At 53.7% G+C, this 14,655-nt stretch overlaps 1 protein-coding gene across 2 annotated transcripts; it reads right to left on the bottom strand.

The window, feature by feature from the left end:
- Nucleotides 1–116: 116 nt before the first annotated feature.
- On the bottom strand, nt 117–13,306 carry SLC25A44 (solute carrier family 25 member 44). 2 transcript variants are annotated; one of them, XM_074319141.2, is made up of 4 exons: nt 13,145–13,306; nt 7,451–8,087; nt 4,366–4,493; nt 117–2,665 (listed from the first exon to the last, which is right to left on the bottom strand). In XM_074319141.2, the coding sequence occupies exons 2-4, from the start codon at nt 8,073–8,075 to the stop codon at nt 2,474–2,476; spliced, it is 945 nt and encodes a 314-aa protein (XP_074175242.2). In that variant the 5' UTR covers nt 8,076–8,087; nt 13,145–13,306; the 3' UTR covers nt 117–2,473. The 2 variants fall into 2 exon arrangements, with proteins under 2 accessions (XP_074175242.2, XP_019566679.3); XM_019711120.3 differs by lacking the exon at nt 13,145–13,306 and adding an exon at nt 8,196–13,092.
- Between the last annotated feature and the right edge of the window lie 1,349 nt (nt 13,307–14,655).

Genomic DNA, 14,655 nt, shown 5'->3' with positions numbered 1-14,655 from the left:
GCCACCGACGGGGAGGGGAAGTGCCGGCGGCGGAGGGCTGTGCACAGGTGGGAGGAGAGCTGTGATAGAGCTTAAGTACCGTCTGGCAGGCCGGCGAAGGAAGCGCGCGCCAAAGCTCAGGGGCTCAATAAAAACGTTTAATTACACTTCAGAGACTTCGTACAGTGTAACAGTGAATGTTCACTGTTAATATTCACAAGAGTCCATTTGATCAAATGTTCACCGCCTCGGCATTTCCATTCCCGTCCCTGGATACTCCTAACAGCTTTCCTGTCTTGCCCGGTCTCCCAAGTCTCTTGGAGTTTTGGCCAATATAATATATCACAGCTTCCAGCTGGTCTGGTCTGTGGTCCTGGGGAAACGGAAGCCCACTGTCCCATCCCCACTACGGCACTGTCATTGCAACCAATCCCGTCCACTAAAGTGTTCCATGGGCAAGTAGGGGCCAGGGGTCTGTCACTATACACAGACTGTCCTCTCAAACTGCGTGTGAGGGGGGGGAGGGAGGCACACAGAAAGTGAGTGAAAGACTGAAATACTGTGAGAAAACAGAAGGAAAGGCGTCTGAGAGGCAGAAACATCCTACACATGAGGCAGGAGACGACCTGCTGCCCCTGACTCTGTACCCACTAGGCCAAAGTGGGGAAGGACTGAAGACAAGTCTCTAGGGAGGGGAAGGTGCTGAGAAAACCAATCTCCAAATGTATCAGTAGAGTGAGCTTCAAGAAAGGAGGGGTCCTTGGCTTCCATATGTTGGTGGTTCTTAGGGTAAAGGGGTGACAGGGGCAGGAAGATGCCGAGTGATCTGTGGGCCCAACCCTTTGGATGACCATTTATGGACAGAAATGGGCGGACTCTTGATAAAGTGCAATAAGAGACAGACAAAAATAAGTTAAAGGGAAAATAACCCTCAAAGATAAAATACCAAGACGGGCAGTGGTGGTGGTTAAAGGTAGAGAAATGTGGTTTTCAGATTCTGATGTGGCCAGGGTGACAGAATGGGACAGCCATAAGAAATGGCAAGGCTTCAGGTAGCTAGCACCTTTCACATGGGCACCATGGCCTTTCCCAGGGGGTGGGACCAGTAAGGTCTGGAAGGTCATCCAGGTCAAATGTCTCAAGGAGAAGTGCAGGCGTTGATAGGCCTTCTCATCCCTTACGCAGCACCTCCACCTGCAACACAGGCTTGGCAGCTGAGGTGGGCGGGTGAGGACGGAGGAGTGCTCATCCCCTAGCTCCTGAGCTCGACAGGTAATCTCGGCAGTATCAGGCTGGTAAACGCAGTGGTCCTGGTGTTAGGTGACTTGCTGACCCCCTCTGTACCATCTTCCAAGTGGCCTTCTAGCGGGTACGGTGCCCAGGAAGACTTCACATCGGGGAGAAGAAAAACAAGCAGTTCCACATCCCAGAAATTCCCATCCGGAGACAACGTCCGTTTCCATGAGTCCAAGTGACTGGGGTGTATGTCTGTCATGTCATGACTGCCTGGGGTTGAGGACCCATGCCCTCTCCTAGGCCTGGCCCAGCGGGGCTGGGCACACAGACCCTCTTGTTGCTTTCCAAACCAGCTCCTCTCAACCTGACTTCAGGGCAGTGCTCCAAGCCCTGTGTGCCCCAGATAGCCTGCCCTACTGAGAACTGCGCCCAGCACAGCAGCCATCTGGGCCAGGGGAAGCCCCAGCTCATGTGTCCTGGGACTGCTGGGACGCGAGGGACATGGAAGGCACAGGGAACTGGGCCGGAGGGAAAAGCTACATTACATTTTCCACCTGTCTGAGGAGGGGGTGGGCTCTGACTGCAGGATGGGTGTTTAGCAGGACAAAGACAGTAGCCTAGTTCACAGATGTTAAAAAAATATATACACACAAAATAAAGTATCGACATTTCTCCCCAACCTAGTAACTCTCCACAGAGAGGACGAGAGCTCTGGCGAACCAGAGGTTTTTTGCGGCTGTTACTCCCTGCACAAGCGTACCTTGTCCCCAGTGGCAGGGAAAAGCAGAGTCGTCTGGTGGGCAGCTCAGGCCCAAAATACAAACAAGCACACCTACAAGATGAAGCAGGAAAGGGCTGGCGGCAACTGCTTAGAACCGGGGCTGGAGGCCCAGGGGGAAGAACCAGTGGGAGTGAGCAAGCCCCACGTACAGCTCCACTCACGATGTCAGGGACACGGGGAGAGTCAGACGAAGGGTCGGCAGGGCAGGTGTGAAGTGGGGCTGGCGGGGAGGGCAGGTTTCCTTAGGGCAAGAACGAGTACAGGGACTGAGGGAGGGAGCCATTTGGCAAAAAAAATGAAAAAGAACCAGGTGGGCGCCTCTCCAGCCAGAGCAGCTCAGCTTCCGTGCCTGTCCCGGAAGGGCACCTGGCCCCGGGCAGGGCTAGCTATGTGGGGGGCACTTGGAGAAGATGCCCCCCGTCCTCTGCCCCAGCCCGGGGCAGTGTGGAGGGCAGCAGGCTTCTCTCTCACCGCGGGTTACCAGTGTCTGGAGTCCACCAGCTCGGGTCGCAGGCTGAGCTTCTTGAGGCTCTCATAGCCCACCACAATGACAATGGTGGAGGGCGTGGCTGAGATGATTCTGGCTGAGAGGCCCTTCATGAGGCCCCAGGGTCCCTCTTCTGCCATGAGCTGTCGGAAGGTCAGGATGATGGAGTTCTTGCCCTCGACCTGGAACCATCAACACAGCAGAGGTCACAGTCTGCAGTCAGAGCCCCTGCTGGGTCTCCCCTGCCTTAGGCAGGAGTCGGGGAAACGGCACTTGGGAGTTGGGGCTTGCCTCTGCTTCCGAGCACAGCCATTTAGGACGGGCTCTGGTGCCAGGCTGCCTGGGTCTGCATTCTCCCCAGTTTATTAGCAGCATAACCTCAGGTGATTTACTTCCTTAACTCTGCACCTGTAAAGCAGTGATGGTCGTTCCTATGCCGTGTGGCTGTTCTGAGCGGTAAACAAAAGAATACTTGTAAGTGTGGACTGGGTGTTTCCCTCCCACCTCGGGGAGGCTGGATTCAGTCACCTGCAGCTAAGATCCTCCGCCAGTCTGATTTTGACTGGTCACCTCAATCCCTCGAACCCCCATGGCTAGAGCCCTCCGCTCCGACACTGTCGGCCCCCAAGCACCTGTCTTCACTGTCACAGTGAGAGCCTTGCTGAGGCAGAGAACTCCTCTTCTCAACCTTCCCCATCCCTCACGCCCTGCCACCAAACTCCACCTTTAGACCCCACGCTCCAGCCCTCAGCCAAGGCAGGAGAGCCCGTCCCGTCCCCTGTGCTGTGAGCGTCACAGGTGACCCCATCCAGGCTCAGCACCTGCCCACTCCACGCTCCCTCGGCCTCTCAGTCCTTTCATCTGACCACCCTGCTGCCCTGGCTTCCCACGGATCCACGGCCTCGCAAGGGCCCTCTAGCTACGCCCTGTCTCCTGTGGCCTGGGAGCACCTCCACGTAGAGACCTGTCCTTTCTCTGATCTCCTTGGGGACCCCCAGAACAGGGCTCAGGAGAGAATAAGGACGGAACCTGCGCACTTTGGTACTTGCAAACCAATCAGATGCCAATTTATTCATTTTCAAATGTGTGTGGTAGGAGAGAGGGCACTCTCTTCCAGAGGCAAAAATACCTCGATTTACCCGCCGCCTCCACCCCCACACTGTGTATCATGGAAACTGACTGCCCCCAACCTGCTAAGGTCGTTTTCCTTCCCTCCGTTCCTCATCATAACCAAATGACCCCCCTCTCCTGGACAGCTTTCCTCTTCAGCTACCCAAATCAGACATTAAAACCCCCCATTCTCTTGACCTAAAGCTTTATTCAGCAAAAGCTGCTGTATATTAAAATATAAAATGCATATATTACATAGCATCGTTCAGATTCCATTTCCTCACACTAGGTGCTGTGAAAGTGTTTTTGAGCTAACTGAAGACGGACTGTAACTTCTGGACACCACCACCAAGGGCTCGTCAGCGTTCCTGCTGCGTGCGCACAGTACCATCTGTGAAACCTGTTCCAGAACAGTCACTGTCACTGTAGAAAGCTCATAGCCCCACGGAGAAACCAGACAGACTTAGGAAGTTAACTGAAGTCGGTATTTCTAATCACCACCACAAATCTGCAAGACCGGAAAAGGGGGCTGACAGGCTATGCTAACGGAATGAAAGGCTGGAAGCAGTAAGAATTCCTAGCGGCCTGCAAGGCAGCAGACAGGATGAGAGAAACACGCGAGGTCCCTCAGAGTGCTCGGCTGGTCTCTAGATGGTACATCGTAACACACAGAAGGGGCCTGGACGACCAGGACACAGAGGTCAGGGCGAGGAGGCCGGGCCTGAATATCACGCTGCTAACGGCCCGTGTGGGAGGAGGAGGCTGGTCTTACCTGCACTCGGGTTCGGATGACGTCCATGGGATTGGTGAGGATGGAAGCAGTGGCGGCAGCCAGGGGGCCTGAGATGGCTTGAAAGACAATGTGAGGACACTCCTTAGGGCAGAGGCACGAGAGCTGCTCTGGAGGGAGGGAAGACAGCGCCTTAAGACATGGGGCCCCAGCCTGTCGGTCCTCACACTGCTGCTGCCAACGAGGGCAAGCCTTCCGCCTTAGCCACCTAAGACGTCCCACCCGCAGTAACTCCCATCTCTTTTCCTCTTTGCTTCCTTCTGAACCAAGAGAAATTTTAAATCTCAGGCCTCTTCCAGTACTGGTTATATCACTGATTCTGGACAAAATTCCTCTGGAGGAGGGATTTCAAAACCTCTTTGCTGGGGGACGGCCTGTTAGCTCAGTTGGTTAGAGTGCGGTGCTCTTACAACAAGGTTGCCGGCTCCATCCCACATGGGCCACTGTGAGCTGCACCCTCCAACTAGACTGAAACAACTACTCGACTTGGAGCTGATGGGGCCTGGAAAAACACACTTAAAATAAAGAAAAGTTTTTCAAAAAATCAAAAACAAAAACCTCTTTGCTTGCTGACTCCCTTCATATCCCATGGACAGAAATCCTCCCTGATGGGAAAATCCTACACAGTTGCTCTACTCCTCCCGACTCCTAGGCTGGAAAAGCACACACTACATTATTTTCTACTACCTGCACTGAGTAACTGATAGGACACATTAAAAAGCGGTGACCCTGACTGTCCCTAAGGAAGGGAGCTGGGTGACTGGTGGAGGAGGAGCCTTTTCATGACATACGTTTTCCTACCTTTTCAGCTTTGAATCCACGTGAATGATTTTACCAATAACAACAATTACAAGGGAAAGTCATATCCTATAGGGAGGACTTTTCTCTAGCTTTTATTAAGAAAGAAAAAATCATTTTCCAGAATGCTGGTGAAGACGGGATAGTTCCCAGGTTCACCCGTCCCAGTACCACTAGGAAGTTCACCTGCAGTTGAGTGTTTTGCTTCACTCTCCGGAGGCGAAAGACAAGTTCGTTCACTCATTCAACAAAGACAGACTGAGAGGCGACCATAAGCCAGTGCCCCTGGGTTCTGAGAGTGTAACAGTGAATGAAAGAGCCTCAAATCCCACCTTCCTATGAAGTTTACAGACAGGCAATACATAAGCAAGCAAAATACATAGCTATAGCAGAAGGTGACGTGTGCTAGCTATAGATGAAAACAGAGCCAGAAAGGGAGATAGGAAATGGCAAGGATAGGGGATGAAAGGGCTGCCATGTTAAATAAGGTTGTCATGGAAGCCTCTCAAGAAGGTGCAGCTTGAGCAAAGACCCGAAGGAGAGTGCAGGCCATATGGCTCTGGGGAAAGAACTTTCCAAGCAGAGACTATCCTGTGCAAAGGCCCTGAGGTGCACAGCTGAAGTCTTCCAGGAGCAGCAAGGCCAGTGTGCCTGGAGCAGAATGTGAGAGAGCAGAATAGTGGATGAGCTCAAAGAGGCTTGCCACTTAGGACCCTGAGGCCATCGCAAGGACTCGGGCTTTTACGCTCAAGGATTCCTCTCTCTCTACACTTCAGCTGCCATAATACCTTTAAGACCTCTCTCATGTTTGGGTAATTTGTAGTCAAGCAACCAAAGACAAATAGTATGGTGGGGGTTGGCAGGGCAGAAGTGAGCCACGTGGCAGTGGCTCTTCCCTTCCCAGATCTGTAATCACTTTCTCCCCAGGGGCAGCATACAAACAAAGTGAATTGGTGGCTCCACCTCACGGGCATCCTGTTTCTCTTAAAAGCAAGCACTTTGCAACCATTAAAGGGTAGAGTCTGGCCTGGCACTGCCAGCCTCCGTGGGCCTGTCTGCACTGGCCCCAGGCCTGCGAGCTGCAGCAGGATCCAGACTCCAAGTCTAGTCACGCACACAGGCCACCTTCCTGGGGCTTAGGAGAGGATGGAAAGACCGAAGGCAAGAAGGTGGGGAACGGAGGTCTGTCTTTCTCCAGTATTTATTTAACAAATGTTTACTGGGCACCTACTATCTGACTTAAGTCCCTCCTGGCTAAATGACTTTGGACAAGCCATAAAAATCAATATTTATTTAATGCTTCCTAATGCCAGCCACTGAGATAAGCACTAGATATAAAACAGAAATAGATGGGAAATGCCTTCATGGAACTTAAGAGTCTAATTAAGGAGCTGGGAGTGGGAATGAAGTAAATACCAGTCATGACAAGTGCTATGAAGTAGTAAGGTGCTGAAACAGAAAACAGAAACTGTCCTCTTTCCAGCTGGGGAGTTAAAAAAGCCCTCTTTGCAAAGGTGGCATGGAAGCTAAGGCCGGAGGCCTGACAAGGACCCAGCCACGAGAGCGAGAACCGGGAAACGTATTCCAGGAGGAGGAGCCCTGTCTGCAAAGGCTCTGAGGTGCGAACAGAGCTTGGTGAGCTTCAGGCACCGAGAGAGAGACAGTGACAGTGGCCCAGAGTGAGGGAAGGGAGAGCAGCACGAGATGGGGCTGGAGAAGCAGACGGATCGTCTACACCTGTGCTCTGTGGGACGCATTCGATCTTATTCTAAAGGCCCATACGTCAGCATGGGTGTATTTTAACCAAAGGGAGTGATGAGAACCAGTCTACTCACTCAGCAAACACTTACTGAGCACTTTGCCTCCCCAGACCGAGACACACAGTGGTCACAGCCTGGCACATCGTGGGTACGCAACAGATGTTAGTTTCCTCCCCCTTCCAAGAACCTTTCGCGTCAATTCTCTCTCAGCAGAGCTGGAAAAATACGCGTTAAAAAATAAAAGGCCTTTCCCCTTTTATTTACAGCGCTAAGGCCCACACGAATCACTCCAAGGCAAGTGTTACCGCTGCCTTAAGATGCCCGGCTCTGCTTGTCTGATGCCCCGACTCTAACATAAGCTCCTCCACGGCAAGGCCCGGGTCCTGGTCATCCTGGATGCCTCTGGGGTCGGCTGTTTGTGAGTGAACCGCCCCTGCTCCCAGTCGGCCTCCCACCGCACCTCGCACCACGAGTGGGCGCGCCCTCCGGCCCCCCCTGGCCCCGCGCACCTGCGTAGAAGTGATAGAAGGGCCACCAGACGGCGCTGTTGGGGATGTAGGTGAGCAGGGACGCCACGTAGCCGCGGTAGAAGCCCCGGAGCCCGTCGGCCCGCAGGATCTGCCTGATGATGTCCTTGGTTTGGCCGAAGGCGATCACGCCGTGTCCCTGGGCGCTGCCCCGCACCTGGAAGCGGCCCGCGGTCTCGCCCTGGCGCTGCATCATGAGGTGCTGCGACACCACGTCGATGGGCACCGTGATGCTCTGGGCCACCAGCGAGGCCGAGCCCCCGGCCACCAGCGACTTGACCGTGTTGCTCTGGCTGTAGTCGGCCACAAACTTCCGGGTGAGCTCGTAGGTGGTGACGTAGCACTGGCCGGAGATGAGGGTGAAGGTGTTGACCAGGAAGCCCCGGTACAGGCCGGCCACGCCGTCCGCGCGCAGGATCTTGACGAAGGCGTCCGCCGTGCCCTGGTACAGGCTGCGGCCCTTCTGCACCTGCAGCCGCGTGCGGATGAGGGTGAAGGGGTACACGCTCACGCGGATGGCCATGGTCATGGCCACGCCCAGCACGTAGAACTTCCGCTTGTCCAGGTGCTCCCACTCGATGATCGGGATGTTGCGCTTGTCCTCCATGGCGCCGGGGCCCTGGGATGGGGCGGGTGAGAGCCGGGCTCAGCGCCGGGACACGGGCCTGGCTGCGCGGCCCCCGCCCTCCCGCTATCCGTCCTTCTAAGTCCAGAAGCCGCTCCTCACCTGTGACTCCCCGGCCCCCACTGGCGCCTCGGCTCCCTTCCCCATCATTGCGGTGTCGGCCTCTGCCCGGCTCCTGGCGTCATGGCCCCCGCCTGCCAGGCAGCGCGCAGGGTCCTGCGCACAGACCGACTGCCTGGCAGGATGCGAGGCCGGTCAGCAGGCCGAGGGGGTGTCACCAGTGGCATCGAGGAGGAAGCGCTCCACGTTTGAGGCTCCAGGCCAATGAGGAGGCCCTGCCTCTGGCCCTGCACCCTCAGCGGGCGCCTCTCGGCACCTTCCCAGCTGACTCGCCTGACCTGACTTCTGGTTTCCAGCTGGCCCCTCTGAGCCCCCCAGCCCACACGCACCACACACTTACATTTTCTCCTGTCCGCTTCAGGAGAAAGTGTGGGGAAGAAATTAAGTGGGGCTTTCACACCACGGGGGTCACGCATGCGCGCGCACACTACACACATACACCTCCCCTCCCTCCAATGAAAGGAGTTAGAACATTAGGAATGAGGCAAAGGTCAGAGTCCTCTTTGGTTATTAGATAACTCACTCTAGAAAGGACAGAACCACCTGATGGGTCTTGAGAACTACAGGGTAGAGAACACCTTGGTCCCTTTCATCCCTAAGGAGGTAAATCATAATAACCTCAGTCCCACACACGAAGGGAGAGTCACGTAACACAGAGGACACACTCTGCCTTCGAGAAACTCACAGTCTGTTCCAGGAGACACACTATCCCTCTGGGGACTGGATTTCAGCTCCAGAGAAACCAGGGTAAATGAACGTACATGTGACCCTGTACATGTGGCCCTCCTGTCGTGTGTTAAACAAACGGTTATGTTTTCTAACATAATAACTACCAAGCCGGGAGCTGTCCCACGAGAGGACGTCCTGTATCGTACATACTCGGTAACAATGGAATGTGCTCCTGTATAGGACACTGGACATTCTCAGCCAGAAGGGGAAAGGTGGGAAGTTCAATTCCAAGAAGTGAAAAGTCAGGGACTCCCCAGGCTTTCAGAGAAATCCCCAAGGGCTGGGAAGGGAGGTGGCCGCATCACAGGGACACCTCTAGAGGGCCGAGACATTCTCCACAAGCAGTCCTGGTGACAGTGACTTGACAAACCTCATGTCAAGTGTTTCATCAGAGTCCATCTTCAACCACCTTCCCCAGCCAAAGGTCTCAGCTAGCCGGAGTAGCTTCTTGGTTTACCATTTACCATGGAAGTCAGTGGGGGAAGCACGGTTAGCGTTCTAGAATTCCCTGAGCTGGACTATCACATTCATGAAAGGACAGGAGACCTGCAGTGCACGCTGAGGCATGTGAGGTAGGTGTAACCAAGTCAGGCTTCCTGGAGGAGGACGAAGCAGTCTGAATGAAGTGGGGAATGCATGCAGACAGTGAAAGGAAAAGAACAATGGCTTGGAACAAGTGGGTTGGCCAGGATGGAGAATCTAGGCTGTGGAAAATGAGCTAGAGGCGGGGTTCCAGGAGAATCCCTGGAACACTCATGTGCCACTTGCTGTGGGCAGAGGTGGCCCTTCCTCCCCAGCCTCAGCATTGGCCATCCACCAAGTCCAGTGGGGCAATGTGTCCTTTAAGGACCTTCAAGAGCAGGTGGTCACTGTCTCCCCTGCCCCCAGTGACTGTCATCCAGTTCCAACTGAGATGCAGCAAGACTAGGATTTACTGAGCACGTACCTATTACCTCCTGTGATCCTCACAACTTAACCTGTGTAGTTAGACACTTCTGCTAAACGAGGAAATGGAAGGTCAGATACATTAACAGGAACAGGCCCAAGGTCACGCAGCTGGTCAGTGGTGGAGGCAGGATCAGAGCCAAGAATTCTCTACTCCACCTTCTACCCTGGGAGTTGGGCAGCTCCAGCACCAGTCACTGCTCGCTCTAAAGCTGCCGTTCCCACACGGGAGGCAGAATGCATGCCCTCATGACTGCTGGTCACCCAGGGATAAGACAACCTCCTGGCCCCTCCGGTGCCCAGGGAGTTCTCTCAGCTTTGTTCCAGAAACATCAAGAGCTGCCTCTGCTTTCTCTGTGCTTGTGGAGTGAGCGAGCTGAGCGCCTGGGCAGGCACACTGTTGCACAAGACAAATACCACAGGGCCCAGGCAGGACGGCCTCCTGCAGGGCTCATGCAAACCGTGTGCTAAGCAGCATGCAGAGACAGAACAAAGGGTTCTGTTCCAGGACCGGTTTCGGGGGCACCACCTCAACTTGTCAAGCTGAATCACGCAGCACCGACATCTCCGGATGAGAAATCCTAAGGCAGGAGCCAGTGCCCACTTTGCTCCGTCTCTGACATGTGCCAATCTTATTTTAAATTCCCAGAAGAAAGGGGGGACTCTCCAAGGCTGGGGCAGGGATCTCCCGCCATTGCCATGGTGACAGGAGAAGCCACTAAGGAGCATGCCTCAGAGGGATAAGCCTCTAGTGAAGGAGAAGAGGGCATAGCATCCACCACCACCACCCCGCTATCCCTTCAAAAGGTGGGGCTGCTCCTAGAAGGTGGGATCTCAACCTGCTCTTTGTTGTTATGTGACCCCCAACGCTCCTGCTGAACTATCACCACCAGCTCCTGTCCGGCCTTCGGGAAAGCCCTCCTTGCAGACACGTGTTGCGGACTTCCTCTAGCCTGCCCTCCCAACTCGATCAGGCCACCTCATCACGGCTCTTCCCAGACCCCCGTTTGTGTGCCTGGCTGCAGTTCTGAGCTGCCCCCATCTTTTAACACTAATGGGGCACAAAGGCTGAAGTGCTGCCTATGGGGGCCCGACACGACCTACGATGGCCTCAGGTCATCAAATGGGATGTCAGAGGCAGAACCCCGACTACCAAGCCCACACGTGCAAAGGGACACAAGCGGTGGGCCCGGGACACCGCTGCTCTTCTTCCACTTTGTACCAGAAAAGTCACACTCGACTATTTACCAGGTTTTGAGATAAGATTCTGGTTCAGACAAGGCAGTGTCACCTCGAAGGCAAGGTCACGCAGTGGAAGGAACAAGAGTAATCAGGACACTCAGGTTTGAGTTCCAGTTCCATCACTTACTGGTACGACTAGAACCAAGTTACGTCAGTGACATTGTTTCCTCATCTGTGAGATGGGGCTAATCAAGCCTGCTACAGCTCTACAGTCACACACCCCTTAACGAGAAGGATACACTCTGAGAAATGTGTCATTGGGCGCTTTGGTCACCGTGCGAACATCAGAGGCCCTCACACACACCCAGGTGGCGTAACCTGCTGCACACCCAGGCCATGCCCGCGGTGTGGCCTATTGCTCCCGGGCTACAAGCCTGTACAGCAGGTCACTGTACTAATACTATAGGCAAGCGGAACACAATGGTGAGTAGTTGTGTGTCTAAGCGTAGAAAAGCTACAGTAAAGCTACGTTATACAATAGAACGGCACACCTGGACAGGGCACTCCCCACGGATGGAGCCTGCAGGAACGGAAGCTGCTCTGGGGGTCAGTGAGGGAGTGGGGAGTGGGTGTGACGGCCTGGGCCGACTGTAACTACTGCAGACTGTACCCACACGGTACACAGGCTACACTACATTTACAAAACAACACGTGATGTGTGAGGCTGCTGCTGGCGTGACGCAGCACGCTGTTTCTGCAAACTTTCTTTTCTATAAGTAGAAAGAGTACAGTCTAAAACGATTAAAAAGTATAGTGTAGTAAACACATAAACCAGTAACACTTGTTCATTACCAAGTAGTACGTGCTGTACATGACTGTGTGTGCTGTACTTTATACAACAGGCAGTGTGTAGGTTTATCTGCACAGCGTCACCAGGCACGTGTCAGGACAGGTACGCAGTCACTGGGCGACAGGAAGTTTCCAGCTCCAGGACAGTCTTATGGGAGCCCCGTCATACATGCAGTCCGTTGTTGACAGAAACATACAGTGCACGACTGTAGAGCAGTGTGGTGCAACTCATGTGAGCTAATGTGTGTGGAAGCCCTTGTTAGCAGCAGAGAGCCGGCACTGCAGCAAGCTCTCCTACACAGCTGCTCCACATCCTCGCTACTCAGCCTGCTGCACAGACCGGCAGCATGGGCGAGAAATGCAGAATTTCAGAACGCACGCTCATCTGCTGAATACGAGCCAGCATTTTAACAAGATCCGGAGCGATTACCATGTGTATCAGTTTAAGAAGCACTGCTTTAAATATGAAGGACGGTCAGTATTGTAACAATGATAACAACCACCCTGCAAGTCCAGGACCGTTATGACTGGGTTAGGAGCCCTGACTCCACCCTGACTGGTCACCAGTACTGGGCCCAGGGATGACGACTGGACTCATGCAGATCACAGTCAACCACCCCTACCAAACTACGTCACCTTCTGTAACTCCCAACAAGACACCCCTGGGGATTGGGCCCCATTTCTCAGCTGCAGACGAGAGCTTTGCTTCCTCCTCCTGTTCCTCTGTTCTCCCTAGGACATGTGCAGCAGCGCTCTGCATTCTGGAGCTACCGACATGATTGTGAATACATTTACACGCTTGCCCCCCTGTCTAATGAACACGCATTTCCTTAGGGGAGGTCCCTGGGGATACCGCCCTCCTGGGATTCGGTGACATTCCCAACCAGCCTTGCTCTGGTGCTCAGTAGGTACCCACGTGACGCCTCATCACAGGCACCACATGACAATCCTCTCCACCTACTCCACAGGACACCCCCCTTCATACAACGTCTGTCCTGCCCCGCACAGCCTCTGGGTCCTCGGACATGCCAATCGCCAGCTTCGGCGAACCTCATGCGCCTCCGCCAGGAAGAGATGCCTCGTTACGGTCGTCCTTCATCCCCACAACTGCGTGGCAGGCTCCCGCGGAACTGCAGCGGGACACTGCAGCCGCACGTCGCCCCCTTGACAGGTCCAGGTCCTCGGAGACCTTAGTCCTCAGGCACCCCAAACCAGTGGTTTCTCACCTTCTCAGATCAGGGCGGTCCCGCCGCGTCTGAGGCGAACTCCCAGCCCAGGCCTCTAGGCCGCAACTCCCACTCTAGCCTCTGCTCCCAGAGACTGCCGGCCTCGGGTCGCATCTTCCTCCATCTCGGCAGGACTCCGGGCACTGCCGGAACCGGAAGTTGGGGCGCAATCACTCCCGCCCCCCGAGGATGAACGGTGGGCAACTGCACCAATAGCGTCTGAGCTTTTGAGCCTCTCCTCCCGGCCCTGGGAGCTGGGGTAGATGGTCCTGGCGGCCATCTTGAGTCCGGGCATAGGCCACGCCTCCATTCGCTTCGCCGTGCCCTCCGCTCTACGGCGCGTGCGTGTCCTTCTAATGCGCGACAAGCGAGTCACCCGGTGCTTCTTGACGATCCAGTTCTAAACGGGTCACCTTGTGTTTGGGGTCTGTTAGAATCCTCAGGTTCAAATTTAATCTGTAATTTTCGTGTAACTTTTCTCATCTATGACCCCCAAATAGTAGAGGCCGATGCGCTGCAGGGGGAACTAAGGGCAGACAACCAATTTGGAGTCTTGGGAACTCAAGAAATGGCAGGAATAGGGGACACCCTGGAAGTGGAGTAAGTGACATTTAGAGTCTCTTTCAACTCTGAAGCGATTTGCCTGTACATGGGTTTAAAACAAGAGGAAGAGCTCTTTAAATGAGGGACTGGGAGACCTGGAGTGGAGTCAATTCATTTCAAAACAGGTATTTCTGCAACTCAACAGCAGAAAGACAAACGACCCAATTTAAAAATGGGCAAAGGACTTGAATAGACATTTCTCCAAAAAACATGTACAAATGGCCGACAAACACATGAAAAGGTACTCAGTATCATTAGTCATTAGGGAAATGCAAATCAAAACCGTAATGAGCTCCACTTCACACCCATGAGGACGGCTGAAATTAAAACAAACAGAAACCCAGGAAACAGCAAGTGTCAACGAGGATGTGGAGAAATTGGAGCCCTCAGACATTGCTTGTGGGAATGAAAATGGTGCAGCCGCAAATCGTGCAGCCGTGCTGGAAACTAGATTAGTGGTTCCTCAATAAAGCAAACAAAATTACCATATAACCAGGCAATTTCACTCTGAATATATACCCCCAAAGAACTGAAAACAAGTGTTCAAACCCCAGCTGTACACGAATGTTTATAACAGCGCTATTCGCAGTCGCCAAAAAGAAACAGGTGGTGGTACACACCCACACAAGGGAATATTATTCAGTAATAAAAAGGAATGAAGTACTGACACACCTACAACATGGATGAACCTTGAAACCATTATGCTAAGTAATCCAGACACAAGTCACATATTGTGTGATTCCATTTATATGAAATACGCAGAATAGACAAATCTATAGAGACAGAAAGCAGATTAGTGATTGCGAGGCACTGGGGTGGGGGGAGAGACAAAGAATGCGGAATGACTGCTTAATTAGTAAAGAGTTTCATTTGGGGGTGATGAAAATATTCTGGAGCTACAGAGTGGT

The sequence above is a fragment of the Rhinolophus sinicus genome, chromosome 7 (genome assembly GCF_057876585.1).
Source record: "Rhinolophus sinicus isolate RSI-liver-muscle chromosome 7, RSI-T2T, whole genome shotgun sequence".
Lineage (NCBI taxonomy): Eukaryota > Metazoa > Chordata > Mammalia > Chiroptera > Rhinolophidae > Rhinolophus > Rhinolophus sinicus.
The sequence above is the reverse complement of the archived record's forward strand: the minus strand, read 5'-3'. Positions and strand labels throughout refer to the sequence as shown.

Coding starts and splice junctions, on each gene's coding strand:
- SLC25A44 (XM_019711120.3), bottom strand. CDS start 8,243: ATGATGGGGAAGGGAGCCGAGGCGCCAGTGGGGGCCGGGGAGTCACAG. Junction 4,494..7,450: donor CTTCTATCACTTCTACGCAG/GTGCGCGGGGCC, acceptor CCCTCCCTCCAG/AGCAGCTCTCGTGCCTCTGC. Junction 2,666..4,365: donor TCATCCGAACCCGAGTGCAG/GTAAGACCAGCC, acceptor TGATGGTTCCAG/GTCGAGGGCAAGAACTCCAT.